The sequence below is a fragment of the Zeus faber genome (assembly GCF_960531495.2).
Source record: "Zeus faber genome assembly, chromosome: 13".
In the NCBI taxonomy this organism is placed as follows: Eukaryota; Metazoa; Chordata; class Actinopteri; order Zeiformes; family Zeidae; genus Zeus; species Zeus faber.
The window spans coordinates 18,690,129-18,713,857 of record NC_137198.1 but is presented as its reverse complement, the minus strand read 5'-3'; the positions used below and the strand labels follow the sequence as shown (position 1 = coordinate 18,713,857).

Below are 23,729 nucleotides of genomic sequence, written 5' to 3'. Positions count from 1 at the left end.
CTTGGCATTGGACAAGAGTTGTGTGAGTGTGGGTGATGTTTCCTCTTATGTGAGGGCATATGTGAGCCTGTGCATATGCTTGTGTGTAGTTTTGAATGTGTAACTTTCCACGTGTGTTACCTTATACGTTTGTCAGTACAAGTGCACATGCACCTGTGTGTGTGTATGTGTGTGTGTGAGTGTGTGTGTGTGTGTGTCTGTCTGTCTGTCTGTCTGTCTGTCTGTCCATCCCGGGGTTCTCAGAGCAGGCGTGCGAGGCCGATGCAGGAAAGCCTCAACGTGACACTGCAGCAGACTCAGGAAGGAAGCCCCCCCCAATGGTGATGGTTTCAGTCATATGTCATTAATCACTTCAAAGGGCGACAGGATTTAGGATGCGGGCATTATGAAAGGGAGAGGGGCGTTGGAAATGTTCCATTATGCAGGCACGCGCATTACGTGGCTTTCGCGGAGGCTTTGCCAAAGCTTCCATTCACCTCGATGAAGAATCTCTGTGTAACCTCTTCGTTTTCACTTTGTTTATTCAAGTTTGGCAACGCATGGGTCAGATAATAACCACGGCCTTATAAGACATTACATTGAGTCTGAATCACTCCCTGTTGCACAAGATTCTATGTTACCAAACCGCTACTACCATGGAAAGCGAGGAGACATCTATGACATTTCCCTGCATATATGTATGCTTGTATATACAGTCTAGTATATGTATGTGATAAATTAACATCCTGAATCTTGAACAATGAACAGTGAATGGTGAACGTACATGGGTGTGTGTGTGGGTTGGTTTGCTTGGTGTTGACATGTTTTAAAACTCCTTGTGACTGGTGTTTGGGTAGGTGTGGGTGTCTTCAGGATAAAGGCAGCGTGCTCAGCTCACACAACCAACTATTTATTGTACTGCAGTGCCTGGTTCATCTTGACTATTCCGCTGTTAATAGGCAATTTTGAGGTTGCACAAGTGCTCTGCAGTGACATGTTTTGTCAGAAAGTAAGAGACACCGACACGCTCTTTTAGGGGGGTGGGGGTGTTGCCTCTTACAGTTTTGAACGTGACATTCACGGCAACACTTTTTAGAAACCCGAAAGAAAGTTAACATGCCAAAATAAATCCAGAGATCGAGCAAAAATCCAGCCCCGTTAATGAGGTTTTCTCATCGATGTGACCACGGCCTTATTCCGTTTACGTGACCCTTTGCGTAATCAGAGCTTGAAACGGAGTATTATCTGACGGTTAGAGTGGATGTAAACACGCTGACTTTTAATTTAACCTACCATCGCCAATGAACCACGCGGCGCAGATCTCTCATTTTTCCCCAAGCTCTGTTGCGTGTCTCGTCCGCCGAAAAAAGCCTTGTGTGTCTTCCATGTCCAGCGCCCGGTGCCAACCTCTACTAACCCCTTTGATTCATTGTCCCCCGGTGCCCTAATTGGTGTTGTTCTTCTCTTGTCTTTTGTGCTCGACCCTGGTTCAGGGCGAGGGAAACAGCTGGCTGCTTGGCGTCCAGACGTGGCTCATGTCTCCCTCTGAAAGGGGCCGTGCCCTGCGCCCGCTTTGAAGCCTGCCACACAGGACATAGCAGCGAACATCCATCTTGTATTCGCTCTCTCTTCCTCCCTGTCCGCCGGCCAGCGGTGTGTGTTGGAGCAGATGAGCGCAGGCTTTCCTTTGGCTGCCGCAGAGTTTTCCTCCATTAGTTTGGTTTAGATGTGAGGAGGGAGAGGAGGCACGTGTGACATTCTTCGAGTGCTCGGCAGGCTTCGGCAAAGAGCCCCCCCCCCCGCGTGACATTTCGCTGGCATGGCGGCGCAAAGAAAATCTGGCTTTTCAATGCCGTGCGGCCGAGGCCGTGACACTGGCGCGTCCTCTGTGTGGAAGGCGATCTGGCCAAGTGCGTATGCACGGTATAAATCAATACTTAATATCTTTATCGTCTGACACACACACAGTCAAGCCACACACTTAGCACGGGAAGTGAGTCAGTATCAACGGCCTCTCTGCTTCCTGTGAGCTGATTCGCTCCTGCTTCTCCTCTCAGGATGTTTACCCCCTCCCCTCCTCCATCTTGCACCCCTCCTTGCCAAATGGCTGCACCACCACGGCTCCCTGGTATCCAGGTCCCGACCTGGTCTGTCCCCACCCCTCATGCAGCGCGGCCCGGGTTGACCCCGCATTAGTGAGAACGTGGCCTGCCTACCGGTCTAGAGATGTTCATCTGACCTCAGAGGGCTTCAGAACACAACGTTTTAATGCCCGGCGCTTCTTCTGGAGACCACAGCAGGACGGAGGGGTTTGGTTTTCCGAGGTATTTTGAGTCCTGAAAATGTTGGCATCGCTTTTTAACTTCACCCTTCTTATCAGTGGCAAGAACGGTCGGTTAATCGCGTGCGTGCATAACGGATATCAGCCTTAACCGGAAGGCTTGTCTCCTGGTATTCGGGCCGCCTTTAATCTGCGCGGGTTTAAACTAAACACGCGGTCGTGCAGGAGGGGATAAGTTGGATTTTTTGTTTTCAAAGGTCTTATCCTTTGTTGTTCAAATTAAACGGCGATGTCGATCTCTCTTCCCATCTCTTACGTTGCCTCCTTAACGCATTGGGACCCACCGCAGTGCAGCACATGGATCCAGACCCCAGTTTGACTCTCCCGTCGTCTTTCTTTGCACTCATCGTAAGGGTCATGATATTTCGGACAAATACCTTGGTATTGATAACACTGACGATATTTTGGGGATGAGAATTGGGGGTTTCAGAAGATATTCACGCACAAGAAATAATTGACAAACAATCATGAGTAAAGTGGATATTATGACCAAGCAGTTTAAGAATTCATTGAAACAGGAGGTATCTAGTCAGCATTTCATCGCTTTGTCGCCCGTCCCTACCTGTCGTTGTGCTTTACCTCTTGCTCTCCGTCTCGCCCCCCTTTCCTTTCTCTCCCAGTTCCCAGAGTGCGGCTTCTTCGGGATGTACGACAAGATCCTGCTGTTCCGCCACGACCTGAGCGACGAGAACATCCTGCAGCGGCTGACCTCGGCCGAGGACATCCACGAGGGCGACCTGATCGAGGTGGTGCTCTCCGGTACGTGGCGAGGCGCCTCGGCCCCCTGTTCTCTTCGCCGAGCTGAACGGAAGGAATGCTTAGAGTGTGAAACCATTGAATCACCGAGCGAGAGAGGGGAAGACGTCTCCTCTCTGGCCTCGCCCCACCCCCCATCTGCCAAGTTAAAACTCACATGCAATTTCCCCTGTCCCGTCCGTTTCCACTTATTCCCTCTTTCTTTTTCGGAGCCCATTTATCATGTGTCTGTGTTTGATTGACCCAATTTCTTAATGTTTTTGAACATTGTGGGCATATTATCGGTCCGCCCTTCCACCTTTTTTTTGGCAACGACACAGGTGCCGGGTTTCCATTGTCATTTCCTGCCGCAAATGATTCAGCTTCCTGTGAGTCAAGATCGACCAATAGCTCAAACATCTGTTTTGCTCTTCTGTTTTTCTTCTGTTCTCTTCTGCGTGGCTCCCCTCTTGTCCAGTGGGAAGCACCTGACCACCTGGTCTGAATGTCTGGATGTCTCTCGCTCCCAATAGGGGTCAGGCTATTGTTTTTGGGGGGGGGTGGTTGTATTGACAGTTCTGGAGATTCAGGATCTGAGAGCGCTTTGAGGCATCAGAGCTGAGGAATGTAGAGCTAAAGGCTGGGAAACTTTTTTCCCTTTTTGTCAAGAGTCTTTTGTGTCTGGTAGTAATTTTTTCTCTCTATCTCTCTCTATCAGTCTTTCTTTTTCATTTTTTCCTCGTTCTTATCCCCCCACTCTAACAAATCCTGCGACCCGTGGATAAAATGAATCACCTGAGATAACACTGACAGGAAGAAGTCAGGGAAGACCTTGAATGGTAACCGCGCGATTATCCACGCCGGCACCAGGCGTTATCTGACCCTCGCAAACTTGGCGTTGCTCGTGAGAGGGGGCTTTGCATGTCAGACGTTTGAGGATCGCGTTTTTCGAAAAAAAAAATAAAATAAAAAATACAAGCCGAGAGAAAAGTCGTCTTTTTTTTCCCACCGACAAACAAGTCGTTTGGTTCAGAGGAAAAAACATGAACCTTTTTTCTCCAGTGATCTGCCGTTTTTATCTTTCTACGCCTCCCCGACCAACCTGTTGTTGGTGTTCTGCGGCGGCGGGAGAGAAGCACCTTCACCTCCCCGCGAGAGGGAGGTGAAGGTGCTTTTCTTGGCTCGGGGCTCAAAGGAGAGGGGCTTTGTTTTTCCTGCAGTAAGTGATTGCGGAGGACCCGCAGAGTGTAAACACGCTCTGATCTGCGGCGCTGCTCCCCCCGGCCTCCCGGGCAGAAAAAAGAGGGGGTGCCGTGCCGGCCATCTCGGCCCGGGGGGGTTTGAGGTTTGCCCTGACCCCCGCCGTCCCTTTCATTTTTCCCCTTTCCCACTCTCTCTTCCCAGCCGCCCGCCCGCTTTCAAAAGTTCCTTGAGCTGAAAATCAATATTGTGCATTATCTGCTGATTGCTATGGACACGGCAGACTCATGTTTGTGCAATGGAAATCAACGCCCCCCCGCCCCCACCGCACCCCCAGAAAGAAACCTGTTGCCCCCAAAAAACAACAGACGATGGAAGTGTTTTCTGCTCGTGAGAAGAGCTGTGAGAAGCAAGAATGCTGGGTTTATGTTCCGTGTTGTTTGATGCTAATTGGCGTGACGGGCCATTATATAAAAGTGCCACTGCTAAGAGGCAGACGGTTGTTTTGCAGACGTGTCTCTGACGAGGTCCATGAATGTGGCCTTTCATACGTCTGTGCCAGGGAGCAACGCTCGCCCCATGTGACTTCGGCTTGAGATCTCCCTCCGCGCTGAAGCCCGGGTCCCGGAGCGCACCCTGAAACCTAATAGCTATCACATTGTATCTGAACCGAGGGAGGCAGGGTTGAAAAAGTAATTCCAAAAGACATAATGGTAAAAAAAAAAAAAGGTTCAAAACAAATAATCAGTCCTGAATTCTCTGAGGCGGTTGTTTTTTTCACTGTTGAAAGTTTAAAACAGAATAAAAGGAAATCTCTGAGAGTGTAACGCTTACGGAAGAGCTGATAGAGGATATACATGAGAAGAGATGGAGGAAATATACAGTATTGTTCGTGTAAGTGTAGGGATCAGGGAGTTGGGGTATTGGGGTATCTGGTTATCATATTTCAGCTGAAATGATGACACATTGTTTATTTTGTTGGGATCCTCAGGCCCATTTTGGCGGGGTTTTTTTCACTTAAAAAAAAAAAAAATTCTCTCCTGTTATCTTATTTGATCCTGTTTTTATTATCTTGTCTCTCGTCAAAATTGCATTTTGCAATTTCATTTTTTCCTCTTTATTGAGCTTTATATGTTTGTACACTATTAAAAACCGAAAACCCTAATAAACTATAAACCATAAAAAATAAACAATGCTATAGAACAAAAATGACCGGTGAAATGGGAACCACTGGTTGAATGGGCTTTATATGTTGTACGAAAAGATGAATTTCCCACGTCATATTCATGTCATTTTTGATAGAGACCACCCGAGGCAGGCGTTGGACTTTTTATAATTTATTTTTATTATCTGACCTTTGCTTGTGTCTGAACGACCACGATGAATGTGTTTTTGTTTTCGCTGTTTCTTCTCTCTTCACTTAAAGAAAAGGGACCGTTGTCCGTTCTGTAAATCTGCCTTTGAGCGATTGCACGGGCACTAGATCTCATTTCACAGATGTCATCCCTGTTTATCGTAACATTGTTGCTATGGTTTTTTTAGTTTTTTTTTACTCCTTAGCGTTCGTAGACTATACCCGTCCTATAATCGGACACGTTATAGATTTATCACTGTTCAACGCCATTGTTTTTTCGGGGGCCTGTGTCTGGTTAGACACAGCAATGGCAGCTGAGAACACTTTGAGTTCTCCAAAACAAAAACGTGTCTTGTTGCAACACCTCATAGCGAAGGGATAAAAACAACCACACACACACACACACACACACACACACACACACACACACACACACACACACACACACATAGTCTGTGACATGGTCCCGACCACACAGCTGAAACCCGAAGTGTAAAAGTTAATGATCCCTTTGTAGTCGACGTTCAAACGGCGGGCGAATAAATGAACTGGCGACAAACAAAGGAACGTGGCTCTGTGGAGTCTCGCGTCTTCCTCCCTCGGAAGAGAGCGGCCCTAATCACACAGATAGCTTCGGTTTGGTCGCAATCTCCTCTTACTCATCCTCATCCACTTTGGTATGAGTCACGTCGCTGATGGGACTAACTCCCGCCTCCAGGAATGACCTCAGCGAGTGTGGTAGACACAAAACAGCAGATGGAGGGACGAAAAGACGGAGGGATACACAGCCATGGTCAGATCTTTAACCGGACTGTGTTCTTCGGCTGACTGATAGCTGACAATTTATTTTTGGCTGCCGTCCTTTACAACCAACTGGTGTCAATCAAAACAAATAATGAAGCCCAACGATTTGCTAATCTGGCGCCCTCTGCTGGAATTAAACTACAATTGCATGCTCTGGCATGTATCACTTATATGCAATAATCACATGAACATATAAAACTACAAAAATAAATAAAATTGAAATACTGCAACAGTTCACAGTTATTGGGATTTTTATTTTTTATTTTATTATATATATTTTTTCCTCTCTGCCTCCCTTTTTCACCCGCTCCTTTTGTTCGCGTGTTTTTTTTTTCTCTTCTAATCTTTAATCCAGTTTTGGACACGTCTGCTGTGTGTTGTTTTCAGCCCTAGCCACAGTCGAGGACTTCCAGATCCGGCCCCATGCCCTCTACGTGCACTCGTACAAGGCCCCGACGTTCTGCGACTACTGCGGGGAGATGCTCTGGGGCCTCGTCCGCCAGGGACTCAAATGTGAAGGTGACGATTAAAAAAAACAAGAAACACACCGGGCATGTCGAATGGACCCCATTTGTCAGGAAATATAAACAGGCGTATCTTACTCAAGTTATTTTGCGGTCCTCAGACCTTCTGTATGGTAATATTGATGGATTGGGCCCTTTGAAGCGCAGGGCCCTGACCACACGCTGCAGAAACCAGTGTGTCGATGCCAGGCTTTGAATTTTCAGCCTTTAAAGACATTTCCTCTGAAGACTTTGCTTCTACATCTTTAACCAGCTCTTAGAGATCCAGCCTGAAGCGTTATGCATGCAACCATGCACCGCACACGCAAACGCACACACTCACACATACACACACATACACACACACACACGCGCCACACACGCACACATTCACACACACGCACGCACACACGCACGCACGCACGCACGCACGCACGCACGCACACACACACACACACACACACACACACAACACAGGCCATACCACTTCTCCAACCCTCAAAAATGCATCAGTAAGATATACAGGCGAAAAAAATAAAGATTTGGTCTGGGCACCGAATGCCTAACATTCAAGTCTCTAAGGAATTATGAAAGGCCAGCTTGACTTTCATATTTTCTGTCATCAATGGATCGCATTTGCATTGTACTCTCTTTCATTTTTATGCGATTAGGCAGACTTTCAAGTGCTCTCAAAGAATAAATTTCACTTAAGTGGTTGATTTATCAACCCGTGGAATGTTTGTTCTGCTGGGGCCCTCTTGTGGCGGCTCCGGGCATTGCACCAGGTGCCTTTCATAACTTTGTTCATTCACTTCAACTTCAATCATTTTTTTTAAAGCAACATCTCAGTTTCTGGTCCTCTTTAATTTTTGGATTTGGTCATTCTCAGGATGTGGGCTGAACTACCACAAGCGTTGTGCCTTCAAGATCCCCAACAACTGCACGGGGGTCAGGAAAAGGCGCTTGTCCAATGTGTCCCTGCCCGGTCCCTCGCTCTCCGCCCCCCGGCCCCCGCCCGCTGAGAATGCTGTGGTCGTCTTGGACGAGGTGAGTTCTGAAATGCAACCCTTGGAAAAATGTTAAAGTGGAAATCCATAAGGTCTCTTTCTTTTCGCCGAAGCCTTCTACTGATCGATTGAATTGATTGATTCATCGGTGCATTGTTGGCGGACCCCGCCACGAACAATGGAAACGCGAATGCATTGAATGGCTGTTTCTTAATATGTGCCTTTTCAACAAAGTATCAATTGTGGGATTTTTTTAACAAAATAACCTTCGGATTGCCGCTTTAATCTCTGTTATGAATAACATTAGGTAGGTTAGTGTCAGCTGTACCTCACACATATGAGATGTGTGTTTCTCGATCACTTCTTAATAGGGCTGGAGCCGTTGACCTGAACTCAACTCTTTTGAAAAGATCAGAATGAAATGGAGGAAAAGCAGGCCTTCCGCACTGTTTCTAAACTATTTGTTGTTTATGTTCATTCAGCCACTTTCCGCTGGTGAATCTCTGGGGCGTTTGGTGACGTCCTACAGATGCACGGGGTAGAAGTGCGCTGGCTGTATCTCGGTTAATTTGCCTTTTGCACGCTCCTATGAAACAGTTTAGCATAAGACTCCCCACGATGGAATGTTCTACTCTTGTATCCGAGCCATAGAAAACATTTGTCTGGAAATGAAATGTCTCATGGGGAACAACATTAATGGTCCATTTGAGCTCCATGTTTGTATATGGATTCAGAAGTTGGCTCGAATGCCATTTTCCTCCTATCTCAGTAAATATAAATCTGAACATGAGTGGATTTGTCACATTGAACATTTCATAGACCACCGGGGTTGAACAAAATTATGTTTGAGTGATTTTACTCCCACTCTCCTATGCAGTGTGTGTGTGTGTGTGTGTGTGTGTGTGTGTGTGTGTGTGTGTGTGTGTGTGTGTGTGTGTGTGTGTGTGTGTGTGTGTGTGTGTGTGTGTGTGTGTGTGTGTGTGTGTGTGTGTGTGTGTGTGTGTGCGCGTGCGTGTGTGTGTGTATAAATATATATATATATACGTGTGTGTGTGTATATGTGTGTGTATATATATATATATATATATATATATATATATGGGTGTGTATGTATATATATGTGTATATATATGTATATAATGCAAATGCTGGCCAAATGCTCCTTATTAGACTCCCTCTATTTGTTTCGTGTACCTTTGTTTATTCTCTGTATCTTTTAATCTCTGTGTCTCACTTCCCTCTCTCTATCACTCTTAAGCCCACTTCACACCGAATCCCTACACGCGACCAACAGTGGGGGCCATCACAAAACATGTCAGAGAAAATGGGAGAGCTTGTTTTTCCCAGAACAACAGCGAGTCGTTTGCTCGACCGCACATTTACTGTTTTTACAGGAATGAGAGTTTAAAACTCCCTTCATAAAGTGTTTGTGGAGTAGGAAAAAAAAACAATACACACAACTCACTAAATAAAAGAGATTTATTGATAGTGAATATGGTGACATCAAATATTAATAATAATTAACATAAATAGCCTCTCTAATAACCTCTCGTTTTAAGCCCGATTCCAATAAAATACTTGATTGACATCACTTCCCTGTCGTACTGTCGGACCGAAAAAAACCGCATCCCAGAGCCTCGGAATCAGACTTCTGTCTGATTCTTGTCGTTTGTCAGATTCGGTGTAAAGTAGGCTTTAATCCCCCCTTCTCTCTCTGTCTACCTAATCATCTCTCGTTTTCCCTCCCTCCTTCGGCCTCCCTGTCCGAACCCCTCCTCCTCGGCCGGCAGCGCTCCCACCAGGAGGCGGGCAAGCGGATCCTGTCGTGGAGCGGCCGTCCCATCTGGATGGAGAAGATGGTGCTGGGCCGCGTCAAGGTGCCGCACACCTTTGCCATCCACACCTATACGCGCCCCACCATCTGCCAGTTCTGCAAGAGGCTGCTCAAGGGCCTGTTCCGCCAGGGCATGCAGTGCAAAGGTGGGGAGTTGATGTTAAAAACCCACTTAAAAACATAAATATCCATAAATCGTGAATCTCTCTCATAGATTCCCATCAACGTAAGAAAATGTATATACTTAAGTGTGTTATCTGAAAGTGTATTTAGTATACCTGTTATGTCTTCACAATGGATATATTGAAGTTGTGTACAAATGAAACCACTTAAGTTGTTCTTAGTGTTAGAAGCTGTGCTTGCATATATTAAGAATATATTTTTCATGTATTTGTGGTTACATTCGACGACCACAATGAAACACTTAACAAGGTGTACTAAAGTACATGAAGTTTAAGTTAGGTTAATATTATCAATATACTATGAATAGTATCCTGAAACTGTACTTTGAATTAGTACATAAAAATAAACAAGAATTGTGGTGGTGATCATGTTATTGCCAACAATCAGTAAAAATTATTCTATGAATGGTGGATTTAACATTTTGCTGTTCAGTCAACTCTATGTTTCTATTCAGTATTTCAAAATTGTTTTGTTCTTTTTATCATTTTTTTGCAATTTTGTGCTCTTTTTTCAGACTGCAGGTTTAACTGCCACAAGCGCTGTGCTTCCAAGGTACCGAGAGACTGTCTGGGGGAGGTGATCTTCAATGGAGGTGCGTCCCATATCCCGCTCTTCATCCTTTCCGTTGTTACATTGAGCTACTCTTTTTTAAATATTTACAAGTTTCCTGTATCTGCGCGCTTCTGAAGAGCCGGCCAGCCCCGGGCCGGACTCGGACAGCACCATGGACACCATGGAGGTGGACAGCAGCGACATGGACGGCAGCCGAGGGCTGGACGACCCAGAGGAGCCCTCCACCCCCGAGGAGAAGATGTTCTTCATGGACTCTCCGTACCTGGACAGGGAGAAGGACGAGGAGCCCATCAAGACCATCAGGTACGGCCCCATCTGACAAACCCCCTCCTTTCCAGTCAAACCTATTCGGATCTACAGAATTGTTTTTAAATATGTGTGTGTGTGTGTGTGTGTGTGTGTGTGTGTGTGTGTGTGTGTGTGTGTGTGTGTGTGTGTGTGTGTGTGTGTGTGTGTGTGTGTGTGTGTGTGTGTGTGTGTGTGTGTGTGTGTGTAGCCCTTCTACCAGCAGTAACATCCCCCTGATGCGGGTGGTGCAGTCCATCAAACACACTAAGAGGCGGAGCTCCACCGTGGTGAAGGAGGGATGGATGGTCCACTACACCAGCAGGGACAACCTGGTGAGGCCCAAAACGCCGTGACCCCACTCACACAAAAAAAAAGAAACACCGACAATCACTTTGAAATGTGGTGTTTAAGCCCTACTTGGCTATGGATTGGATTATCCCCAAAAATTAAGTAGGCACTAGAGCTGTCACATTTATTAAATAATCGCCTGATCTTAATTATTTTTAGCCAAGTTTTAGCCAATGTTAGAAATATTGCAACCAATAAAATACGAATTTGCTGTGTTTCCATCGGTTGAGTCAAATTAAGTGCCAACACAAATTTTTTAAGTTCCAATTTTCAATGTCAATATTGCCCCTCTGCAATAGGTTGACATGTGTTATTACACTGTCTGCTGCTATTGTTATGATAGTGTCATAAAATGCCATAAAATGAAAAAAAAGGTGAGAATTGTGAGAACTAAAATTCCGCGATTGTGACAGCCCTAGCCAGCGCCGCAGAAAAAATATTATTATTTTAATTTATTTTAAGTCGAGCAATTGCCCATTCATTCGTGTGCTAGCGCCTCTGTAGAATTTCTCCGTGGGGAGTTTGGCACGAGTGATTGTTGTCAAGTTTGGTCAAATTATTCAATTTACTGTATTTTTAGGGCTATATAAATATTATTCCACTGTATATATTGTATGTTAGGACTTGAAAATAATTTGTCACTGCAATCATTTCCCTTCCCCCAGAGGAAAAGACATTACTGGAGGCTGGACAGCAAGAGTCTGAGTCTGTTCCAGAACGACACGGGAGCCAAGTTCTATAAGGTGGGTGGAAAGTCCATTCATCCCGCAGGCCTCCTTTTCTCCAACTTGCCGGCTGATGTCCCTTATTTGTAGGATTATTCAATGGAAATCAGTTGCGGTGTCGGCAAATTAGGGACATTTGCTGCCTCCAATGTTGGCGAGGGTCAAGGACAAACAGTATAACGACACTGAATGAGTGCTGATAAATGACAAGTCTTAATGGTGGAAGCCATTTTGTAAATGTAAATGCTTTTGTTGTGTTTTAACCATATTCTAAACAGTGTTTGGCAGAGAGGCGGTGTGTGCAAATAGCAGCTGCAGTCAATTCACCCCCTGGAATTTCCCCTGCGCTTTATCTACTTTTTTATTTTTACATTGTTTTAGACGGCAGCCCAGTCTCTTTTTTGTTAAAAAGTCAGAGAATGGAGCCACCAACTCGATAAATGGTTCTGTGCTCAGCGACCGTGCTTTCACTCGCCGATGGTTGGATAATGGTCTGTTGTGTTTGGTGGAAAGAATTTCTCAAAATCACAGCCATTGATTCCATTGATTTAAGGTCATCTTTCGTCCTTCATTTCTTTGTTGTCCCCACCATGCACGTACTGATGCATTTTCACATGTTTACAACTCTGACCCTGGCGATGAAGAATGGGTGGCAGTTCTCTCTCCGCAGCCGTCGCAGCGGCCTTTATCCTGCTGCAGGCGTTTAATAACACACTGCGGGGCCAGGGTGTGAACTGCTGCCTATGAGAATAATGCTTCCACATGTGTCCGTGTGTGTCCGTGTGGGTGTGTGCGTGCGTGCGGGTGTTGTGGCCAGAAATGGCCTGAAATGTGACGCAGTTGGATTGTCTCCAGGTTTATCTACTGTACATGGACGTTGAACCATTCACTTTGTGTGTGTGTGTGTGTGTGTGTGTGTGTGTGTGTGTGTGTGTGTGTAATGGTCTTGTAGCTGCTGTGTACTTGCCTCTGACTCGAAAACAGGGCTGAAGAAGCACAGTTCTCGTGATCTGTTTTGCTTCACCCTCCCGTTCCTCTGCCCTTTTACTCTCCAGGGCGTGTTTACTAGGCGTCTTCATGTGGCACTTTATTATCGTCTTGGCTCTGGGCTACGTTTAAGACCTACAGAAGACTAATTGACAGCCAGGCGGTGAAGTCCCCCTTTCCAGGTCTTTTTTGCTTGTTGCCTGTTGCTTAGACACCAGGAGTTGAGATGTTCCTTCACAAAAAATGTTGAGAGCTGAACTTCGGGTATATAAAAGGGAGAGGAGGGGGGTTGGTGCATTGGGTGGAGATTACTTATATAATTTCTTTCCCTAAAGATCAGAGATGCTCTTCAAACAGAGAGCGGTTCTCCGTAGGGTAACCCTGCATCCAGAGAAAATCATTTCTATGATGGGCGTTTTCCCTCCATTTCAGTCGCCCCCGTCTCCCGCTCTCTCTTTATGCCTCCGATCTGATTAGCGGTGGTCGCGTGGTAGGCACGGCAGCCATCTCACTCCATTTGGAAGCCATAACCGCCCCCCTATTTGAAGATGAGACCCCTGTAGTTGTGGCTTTCTCCAAAGGGCCTTTTATGGGGTCGGGGGGCTTCTCTTCTGTCTTTCTGCCAGATTGATTCCTGACACGTTGTACGTGCACCCAACACAAACACACGCACACACACACCCACACAGACACACACACCCATACGGGTGCACGGAGTCCCGTGGAACAGTAGTTGCCGTGTCTTTCGTCTCGGTGGCTAGCGGTAGCGCCAGTGGCTCGTACTCAGATGGGGCCCCCGGTCGGCCCTGCCTTGTAATCAGGGGAAGCAGAGCGCTTTAGTCGCCGTGGGCTGGGGTCACGTGACACGGCCCCGCTAACCACAAGCACTTCATCTGATACTCTGCGGTGAGCCACGCGGAGGGGACGGCATGTGGGCGCGCTCAACCCCCCCGATTGGCTGCAGCCCCCAGTGTATTTCCCTTTGATTCGACGGCGAGGTTTCGAGGAGGATTGAGGGGGAAGTTCTTTTAAAGGGCTTTTCAAACTGTCTCTGTCCAAGTGTGCTTCCAGTTAGAGAGGGAGACAGGAGCCGGAGAGAAAGCGTGGAGTTTGTACGCTGCAGAGTCAAGGTGGAATCCTTTGCGCGTTCCAGAGTGTTTGCGTGCTGGTAGTTTTTGGATAATGTGGTTAAATCTGAGCTTGGTCTTCATCCGCCATTATACAAGTTGTTGTATTTTTTGGTCTAGCTGTATCGTAAATTAATAATTGTTGCCGTGGTGGGTTTGCAATGAATTGTACCTTTGGGTTTGCATTGACGCAAACCCCTCCCTCCATCCCTGCAGGAGATCCCTCTCTCGGAGATCCTCCAGGTGGAGCAGTCCAGAGACCACAGCAGCATCGCGCAGGGCGGCAACCCCCACTGCTTCCAGATCATCACAGCCACCATGGTCTACTACGTCGGGGAGAACAACGGCAGCCACTACCACAGCCCCGTGCTGGCCGCTTCGGGGGTGGGCGTGGAGGTGGCGCAGGGCTGGGAGAAAGCCATCCGCCAGGCCCTGATGCCTGTCACTCCGCAGCCCAGCGTGGCCGCCGCCGCAGGCCAAGGAAAAGACCACAGTGAGTAGATCTGGAGCTTCTGGTGCTGGGTGTGAGGGCGTGAGGCCTTCCTGAGAGGTGTGTCATCACAGTTCATTGGAACAAGTTCAGTAGAGCTTTATAGATAGCCATCAATCTTTTTCAGACTTAATTTGTGTTGTTTCCTCCGGAAACGAGACTGCCTCTGACAAAGTCCCCAAAAGCTTTCTCGGAATATTTGTATTGTCTAAAGGTCGCACTGTTAACGCATGTCGTCGGTTCGTTCTGTGGTGTTGCAGCTTATTTCAGCTTATTGATGTTTTTTTCTCACTTCAAACTGATTGGAGCAGTGCTGTCGGTACAACTGTAGATTGGTGACGATATGCAACGAAAGTGATCAGATTTCACTTGTGATCTGAGCAAACTGAAACTGACTGTTTCTGGTCCCGTCAGGTTCCTCTGGCCAAAAGCCATTTAGAACACACAGGTTCACAATAAGCATTGCTGGGTATTGGTGGTGATTGTAATGATGAAGATGACGGCGACGGACGTTTGTCCACGGCGATGGACAATTCACTTATGCTTTGCGCATCGCGCCACCTGAACCAATGGGGCAGATCAGGATTATTCCTGAGCCAAAGCCCTGTGGTGACAGCCTTTATTTTTCGGGCATCCACACAGAGGTTATGTCCTTTAGCGGCCGAGGTCGACTAGAAACAACCACCACGAACTCGAATGAACACCAGCCGTGCACTGACCGCGTGCGGCTTGCGTGGAGTCCTACCTGTACGAGCAATCAAAATTAAACGCTAGTCGCACAGGATTAGTTTGACGCGGGGGACTTAATGTCATTTGTGAATTACTCCCCCCCGTCTGTGTTGCATGTGGGGAATAAGCATAAGTGAAGTCTGGAATCACCGATATTTACAGACTATGAGAAAAAGTCTGAAAAAGCAGCTGCTTGTATATCTTATCTATCTCAGTCCACAGAGACTTTGATCATTTTATGTTGAATTGTAGTGATTTATTGTGTCTGGAAACAACTATGCCGTTTTTTGACGTGAGAGAAGTGACATTTTTTAAGTTATGAAAAAGCGGGAGAAATTCCTTGAGGAAAAACATATTCAATTCCTACCCTGAATTTCGAAAGATGCAAATTGAAACAAGACTAATAAATATAGAACATCTGTGTCTGAAACATAGTAGATACTTGGGGAATTGTTGTGGAATTTCTACTTAACAAACCACATTACAAACCAATTATTAGGAACTTCTGTCCCCAGTTGAAACCACTCCAGCGGGAATAGGGTTTGAGATGGGGATAATTAAATGTTTGTAATGTACTCGTTCTATCCCATCATTCATGTGAACGTAAACCGTCACAATGTTTTACTTAACTCTCCATTCTTCGCTGAACGGCCGAGCAAAATGACTCACAACATTCTAGCTAAAGCAAACTGCATGTGATTTAACAGCATAACTTCACAATTCAGTCATAACTTCCCATATCACCTTTCATGGCACACTTTATTCTTTAATAAACTGCATCTTTGTGAATTGACGTGACTCACTCAAAGCATCTGTGAGAAGTTAAAGCTAACGAGTAAAAACAAGAAGGATTCACAAAGATGCTTCATTCATCCGCAATGTGGTGTTTGCATTTTTTTTTTTTTTTTTTTTTTCCACTCTAGAAGAGCTGTCCATCAGCATCTCCGTCTCCAACTGCCAGGTCCAGGAGAATGTGGTGAGCGGGCTTTCGGTGTTGCATTTTGGGCGGGGGAAAAAAAAGGCTTTGCATAGGTTCCACCTTTTGCACAGAGAGAAACCGCCTTTTTTCTCAGGGTCAGAGATCAATGCAAAAATCAATATTTGTCCAAACTGTTGATTGTGTAATGGTTATTTATAGATAGTTTCAGGCATTGAGGTATACACTTAAAAAAAACTTGAGGTAAGGTATGTATTAGTAATGTGGTAATCAGTGCGTTCTTCTGGGTGTTTTGCAGGATATTGCCTCAGTGTACCAGATCTTCTCTGATGAGGTGCTGGGATCTGGCCAGTTTGGCATTGTGTACGGAGGTACGATCCTTCCCTCATTTGTTTGGTTTGATAATGCGTAATACATTCCGTCAGATTGAGTGCCAGCTCACATTTTCACCCGTCTTTGGTAACGCGCCCTCGCAAACGTTTGAAGGCAAACACAGGAAGAGCGGCAGAGACGTGGCCATCAAGGTGATCGATAAGATGAGGTTCCCCACCAAGCAGGAGAGCCAGCTGAGGAACGAGGTGGCCATCCTGCAGGTAGCGAAACGCCGGAAGAGCACGGGAACAAAAGCGGAAGTCGCGCCTCCGAGTAGCGATGGGACCCCCCCCGGTAACCCGCCTGCCTTTTCCCGCAGAACCTGCACCACCCGGGGATCGTCAACCTGGAGTGCATGTTCGAGACGCCGGAGCGGGTGTTTGTTGTGATGGAGAAGCTCCACGGCGACATGCTGGAGATGATCCTGTCCAGCGAGAAGAGCAAGCTGCCCGAACGCATCACCAAGTTCTTAGTCACTCAGGTCTCTCGTTTGTCCCCTCTCTCTCTCCCTCCTTCCCGCCGTCGGTTTCTCTGTCTCTCTCTCTCTCTCTCTCTCTCTCTCTCTCTCTCTCTTTGGCGCCCCTTTTCTCACCGGCTCTTTTCTTTTTTGGAGGTGTGTTTGGCGTCGGTAGCGAAGGTCTCCCGTCTCCCGGGGGCTGTTTATTTCTTGTGATGGTGCTGGCTGATTGGCGGCCTCCTCTCTGCCCCGTGGATTACAGCCCGCAGGCCTCTGGTGGCTTTGCGGCCTGATTAGAGAGAGGGACAGCGACGCCCCCCCCGCCCCCTCCCCTGCTTCCAGACAGAGGCAGGGCCATTAACAACAGTCCCATTAGCCGCCGAACGGCCCCGGCTCTGATGTGGCCAAGAAGAGCTCTGTCAAAGCCAGGGTCGGGTCCCGGGGAGCCAGGCACACTGCGGTTTTCAGGGTTTGAGGCCGCGGCCAAACGTTCGCCTTGCGCCAGCTTACGCGAGGCCGAGTGTATACAGATGAGATAATGAGATGAGATCATGTGTCCGCACGCCGAGGCACTGGTCAAGATGGAACTGTTTAAGGGCATCAGCGGGCTTATACAACAGCCCTTTGCCGCTTAGCTGTAATTGTAGACTGTACCACATTAACAACGCTAGCAGAACAGTGTTTAGGCGATGCGTTCTGAGTGCTGCGACGAGGGAATATCGTCGCTCAATTTGGACTTTGTGGCTTCTCCGTTTGCAACAGATCCTGGTGGCCTTGAGGCATCTGCACTTCAAGAACATAGTCCACTGTGACCTAAAGCCCGAGAATGTCCTGCTGGCGTCGGCGGAGCCCTTTCCCCAGGTGAGCGCGCTTGCTGCGGCATTTCCCGCATTTGTTTTTTTTTTTTTTTTTTTTTTTTTTTCACAATTTGTATTGCGGTTGGAATTCCCGACGTGATCCTTTGCCCCCCCCCCTACCCAGGTGAAGCTCTGCGACTTTGGCTTCGCCCGTATAATCGGCGAGAAGTCGTTCCGGCGCTCGGTGGTGGGCACGCCGGCGTACCTGGCCCCGGAGGTCCTGAGGAGCAAGGGCTACAACCGGTCGCTGGACATGTGGTCGGTGGGCGTCATCGTGTACGTCAGTCTCAGCGGCACCTTCCCCTTCAACGAGGACGAGGACATCAACGACCAGATCCAGAACGCCGCCTTCATGTACCCGCCCACGCCCTGGAAGGATATCTCCGCCGAGGGTGAGAGGACAGGCCCCGCGGGCGATGGAGGCGGTCGCCCGTGGGCGCGTTCGGCGTTTAGACTCATATCTCAAGTCCCCCGCCCACGCATCTGGACCTGCCTGACCTTTCCCGCCACTTTATTTTCTGTCTGCGGTTCAGATCAATGTCTGACAGAATCGGCAGCCTCCCCCTCGCGCAGTGCAGTCTCTAGACTGCGCGAGGGGGAGGATGCAGATGCAGAAGATACTCTTAGATTTTTCAATGCTCTAGAGGGTAAGCGCATGATGAGGGCGGGCATGCAAATGGCTAAGGCAACTACCGTATGTGACTCACAGCTTAGGTTTCCTGTCTTGGTAATAAACAGAGGTGGGAAGAATGCTCAAAATTCTTTTATCAAAATTCTACTATTACTTTAAAAGAAATTCAACTGATTGTGAATGATTTTGAGTTCTTGTGAAGTGAGAGGAGACGGGAAAAAAGGTACTCACTCGAAATGAAAAAAAAAACAACAAAACTGTACAATTTCTTAAGGATTTCTTTAAGGATTACTGAAGACTATGCACTGGTGCCCAATATGTTATTTACACTAAGCCTTCAGCGTCACTTGATGCATTATTTTTTACTAATCCCCCCCCCACAGCTACAGATCTGATCAACAATCTTCTCCAAGTCAAGATGAGGAAGCGGTACAGTGTGGACAAGTCACTCAGTCATCCCTGGTTACAGGTGAATCACATGGATTTGTCCTATATTATTATGCGGCTCCGTGGTATACCCGATCCTGATTGGTTGATAGCGGTCATTATTAACGGACAGCGGTCAGACAGATTGTTTCTTAAATAAATGACCGCCCGTCTGTTAGTAATGACCATTGTCACGGGCAACGATTTCTCCGACTGGTTTTCCTCCACCTACATGCTCTTGCTAACACTAGCGAGTGGCGACATCTTGTGACGCTACATAGAACCTACAGTGGAAGACCTGAAGGGATGAATGCGGTGAATGTCCAATTCCACATTGATAATAGGTTGCTGCAGCGTTAGTCTTATACATTAATGTCTTAATGTATTTTTTTATTCATCAGTAGCCGTGTACTAAGCGGAATAATGTACAGCCCCCCGGTCATTATCACAAAATAGCCCTCTTCAGATTGATACAAGACACCTCGATAATGACCGGCTAGCTGCACATTGTCTTTTACTCAACCCGTGGCGCGGCATCGCATTGGACTCACCGTTGCCTCTCACGCCGCTGCCCCTTCAGGACTACCAGACGTGGCTGGACCTCAGGGAGTTTGAGACGCGGCGTGGCGAGCGCTACATCACGCACGAGAGCGACGACGCCCGCTGGGAGGAGCACGCCGATGAGCACGGCCTGGCCTGCCCCCGGCACTTCATCATGGCGCCCAACCTGGACGACATGGACGAGGACCCCTAGCGGCCCGCTGGACTTACTATACACTGTGTGTGTGTGTACTCCAGGCCAGATATGTAGCACCACGTAGGAGCGTTTGGGACCGGCGGCCGGATCGACCCCCTCCAAAAACTCTTGGATTCTCGAAGGGGTGAAGCAGGGCGGGCTGGTCGGGGCGAGCGTCACCGCGGCTTGTTAAAAAAGCGGTGAAAACCCGCCAGACAATAAAGTTTCGTGCGCTGCTAGGAAGGAGCGGCAGAAACGAGTGTCGCCCCGACACAGCCACATCCAATCAACTGTTGGGAGAGATGTTTTTGTTTTTTTGTTGTTGTTGTTTTTTTTTTTTTTTCCATTCTATTTGCACCATATCAAAACATTCCTTAGACTTCTTTGCTCAAAGGCCGATAATACAAGCTGAGAAATACGGGAGTTTGAAGCCTAATAGCTGTCGTTGAAGCAATTTTTAGGTAATCCTGAGTAATAATATGCCTCTAGGATGAGAGAGAGTTTTACCCCAGGAGTAAAGGGATCAACAGAGTGTCCGCTGAGGATGAGCGGCACGGTGGACCGCCCTCATGTAGTTTCAGTGTTTTTATCGATTTCCAGACTGTTTGTGAAGCCGCCCTCGTCCGAACTGGAACTATCTGTGTTTATGTGTATGTTTTACATGTTTTTACTCATCGTGGACGGTTTTCTTTTGCACTATACTACCATTGAACAAAACGGTTTCAACTTTGGCCGAAGACACTATTTGCTGCTACTATTTGCAAGTACGTCCGTCTCGCTGCCAGGTTTATGGTTGTTCAGTTTGGAAAATCCCACACATCATTAGCTCCTTTTTTCTCTATTCATTTTTCCCGATTCCCCAAAAAACACATTTGGGTCCAACATGGCATCGTTCTAAGTAGCCTCTGTTGGGTTTGGCGAGAATAATAGTGCGCTTATGAGGAAAGGGCCATAATGTCGTGGCCACATATAGGGGCAACTAAAACCAAAACTGGTATGTCTCATATTGCCTTTGGAAAAGAGGTCCATAACCCTGAAGTGTCGAATGAAATGTACTACGAGGAAGGTGTAGTATCAATAAAGCACAATCGCGTCAATGGAGCCAGAGTTCTGAGTCTAAAAATGGAAACTGTCGGAGAAGGTTTTAAACTCTTCACTCGCGTACTGAGCGCCGTCCTTGTGTCTCGCCCTGTAATGTGCTACTTCCACGGTTTGAATGTGACTTCCCTCGGGCGCGTGCGCGCGGCCCGACTCTTCCGCGCACGCCGAGCGGTTTCTTCGTTGAACCTCTGGAGACGGCCGAGCTGGACACGACAGAACAAAAAGTTTTCTATCGGTTTCGGAGGCCGTTAGCTGTAACACAGTTTTCTCCCCGGTCCGGATCTTCCCGTACTGTGGTTCAGGAGAGCACCACGGCATCGTGGGTATTTCCCCCCGGTTTGTCTCGGGAGCAGGATTCTCGCTCTCTCCCTGTCGTCATTTTCCTCTCTGTGTTGCCGCTGGATTGGCAGGTGTCGAGTGTTTTGTATATTTCAGTACATAACAGTGGAATAAAGACTCAACTTCTCAACCGAGAATACGCAAGAATCTCCCAACTTCTTTCACTTCATGTCTCTGTGCCTCATTTATTCAAACGAATTCATTTTGCTCACTTTTTATGTGTGTATCCCTTCTGTGTGCACTGCATGACCTAGTGTGTGTGTGTGTGTGGGTGTGTGTTTGCGTGTGTGAGTGTCAAACCCCATTCATGGCAGCTGGATGTGATTACTGCACCGCAGCGAGCCGCTCGCCCGCCACAAGGAAGTAATGACATAGTTAAAGAGGGTGGTGGTGATGTGGGGGTCGGGGGGAACTTTGAAATGAATCGCTTTAAACGCTATCGTAGGATCCCTTCAAGTATCAGACCCCGACAGTTAACTCGGAACCGCTCCGCCAGAACCGTCTGGCGCTGGCACCGCGGTGCTATTCAATAGGCCTATTGTGTAAAGGTGCAGCTGACCATAATCAATCGGGAACGGACAGATGTCCTCTTTGAAGTGTGTTTTCCCCTCCAGCCTTTGACGATGCTCCTGGCTGACCACAGGTGGGTCGCTCCAACGTTATCGTCCTAATGGCCGCTGATGAGAGGAGCCCTTAGAACTACGTCGTCCTCCGCCTAAAGAAGCCGAGGAGGGTATTCAAGACCGCTTTGTTATCTTGCTCGTCTGAACGACTTCAGGATGCGATCGCCCCCATGCGGGGCGACCGACCCCGTTACCCCGGGGGAGCAGGCGGGGGGGGGCTGCGCCGCCTTCTAAAATAATACAGATTAAAGCACATGTAGGTTTGATGTTTTTCGACCTGGCCCCCATTAAAATGTCTGCTCCCGTCATTTCTACCTGTTCAAAGCTCGACCTCAATGAGCGCGTTACTTTTGAGAAACAAACTCTGCTGCAGCTTCTCACTGAGCCTCAATGCAATCCAATGGGGCAAACGTTTAATCCAAAAAAAAACCCCCAACATGTACTTTGTTCAAACATGTTTTAAGTGTTTAAATGTGTTTCACATTTGTGTAGAACTACATCTGCGCTTGCTGCAATGCGGCCACAGTGTGATGTTGGCTACAGTGGGTTGCCAGTAGGAAGGGTCGCAACTTCCTTTTTCTGGTCTCTTACGCCGTCGTGCAGCTATAGCCAAGATAGAAAAAAGCTGGTTTGCGTTTTTCAAAATGGTCAATAAAAAACTGAAAAACCGGATGAAACGCAGGGTTTTCGACCATTTATTTTCGATGTAACATATGAAAGACCATCTGACAATATTGTGAGCTTTGGAGGCCCGGGTTGAATAATAGCGGAGTGATCCTTTAACCATTGATACATATTTGAAGTGTATTACCACTGATGTCCACAGTCACTAGTTCAGATCCAGTCCCCAAACAAACAAAGGCATTTAAAGGCTTGTGCAGAAAGTCATTCCCGCCCTAATCTGCTCATGTTTCGGTTTTGGTGATTTTTTATTTTTTTATTCTGGTAGCAATCAAAAGCTTCGAGGTAATCCCCAGCCTGTATAAACAGGGATTTTAAGGGGGGAAACCACTGCAATCATGTTTTTCCCCAGAATCTCTCTGATGGTTGCGCGTTTGGAATTGTTGTGAGGTTTTTTTGCTGATCACCTTGAAACCAGCCTCGGCCCTACGTGACCCCGAAGGAGCCCGCGGCATCGGCTCCCTTAATAAAGAGAGTTTGATTTCAATTCAGAGATCATTAGATTCCGATTTGATTTCTGCTTCTTACATTTTCCTCGTAGTTTCCACCATTCTATTTTCATTGTTCAATTACAAAATTCCATCTCCATTTTGTTTACCAACTTGACAGCCGTTCTGTGTCATTGCTGCTTTCATTTGAGTGTCGTAAAAAAAAAAGAAGTGCATTCAAAAACGTTTTTCTCCAAATATAATCTTATAAATATGTTGATCTACTATTGCTGAAACATATAAATGTGCAACACTTCCCTCTTCTGGTGGCAGCCGTGGTGTTCAAATTTTAGGCATGACTTTAGTTTTTGATATAGGATTTTTTATTATTATTATTATTATTATTATGGTATTTATTTTATTGTATTTTCACTGCAAAATGGAAATGTATTCACTGCAAAATGGAAAAAGAAAGTCTCCAAAACGAATAAATACTGTATATCAGTGCATGCCCACTACATACTACAGTATACGTTGGCAATGTCACTACAGACATCTCTGAGATGGGAGATATGGAGCTTTGCAGAGGGAGCTACATGTGCGTCCTGAAAAGGTGTGTCAGTAAATAAGTTAATTAATTCTAGAGTAAAGTAAAATTATTCTTTCAGTATTTGCTCCTTAAAGTAAAGTTAAAATAACAAGTCGGAGCTTCATGCACGACTCAAAGTTTTGGATCCATGATGCATCACAACCAAATGAAATGTTTCTCTGTTTCATCAGTGTAGGTTGAGGTGCAGTTCTGCGTTGAGCCAGAGGGTGTCGCACTACATAAATGAATGTCTGTTAATGGAGTGGAATAATTCTTAAAACTCTCCAACGCTATGAACATCCGTGCATGACTGAAATAAATGATATATTTTTTCCTTCACGGGGA

The 23,729-nt window shown here is 46.9% G+C and overlaps 1 protein-coding gene across 3 annotated transcripts in view; it reads left to right on the top strand.

Annotated features, from left to right (window-relative positions):
* Nucleotides 1–21,192, top strand: part of prkd3 (protein kinase D3) — a 38,748-nt gene extending 17,556 nt beyond the window's left edge. For all 3 annotated transcript variants that reach the window (XM_080011866.1, XM_080011864.1, XM_080011865.1), the window contains 17 exons: nt 2,941–3,079; nt 6,801–6,932; nt 7,806–7,963; nt 9,714–9,903; nt 10,455–10,532; nt 10,630–10,816; nt 11,010–11,133; nt 11,815–11,892; nt 14,205–14,481; nt 16,131–16,183; nt 16,443–16,515; nt 16,631–16,737; nt 16,836–16,997; nt 17,736–17,834; nt 17,955–18,222; nt 18,845–18,930; nt 19,468–21,192. In XM_080011866.1, the coding sequence (XP_079867992.1) occupies nt 2,941–3,079; nt 6,801–6,932; nt 7,806–7,963; nt 9,714–9,903; nt 10,455–10,532; nt 10,630–10,816; nt 11,010–11,133; nt 11,815–11,892; nt 14,205–14,481; nt 16,131–16,183; nt 16,443–16,515; nt 16,631–16,737; nt 16,836–16,997; nt 17,736–17,834; nt 17,955–18,222; nt 18,845–18,930; nt 19,468–19,641 (2,385 nt within the window). In that variant the 3' untranslated portion in view covers nt 19,642–21,192. The remainder of the gene's footprint in view (nt 1–2,940; nt 3,080–6,800; nt 6,933–7,805; nt 7,964–9,713; nt 9,904–10,454; nt 10,533–10,629; nt 10,817–11,009; nt 11,134–11,814; nt 11,893–14,204; nt 14,482–16,130; nt 16,184–16,442; nt 16,516–16,630; nt 16,738–16,835; nt 16,998–17,735; nt 17,835–17,954; nt 18,223–18,844; nt 18,931–19,467) is intronic.
* The last annotated feature ends 2,537 nt before the right edge of the window (nt 21,193–23,729 follow it).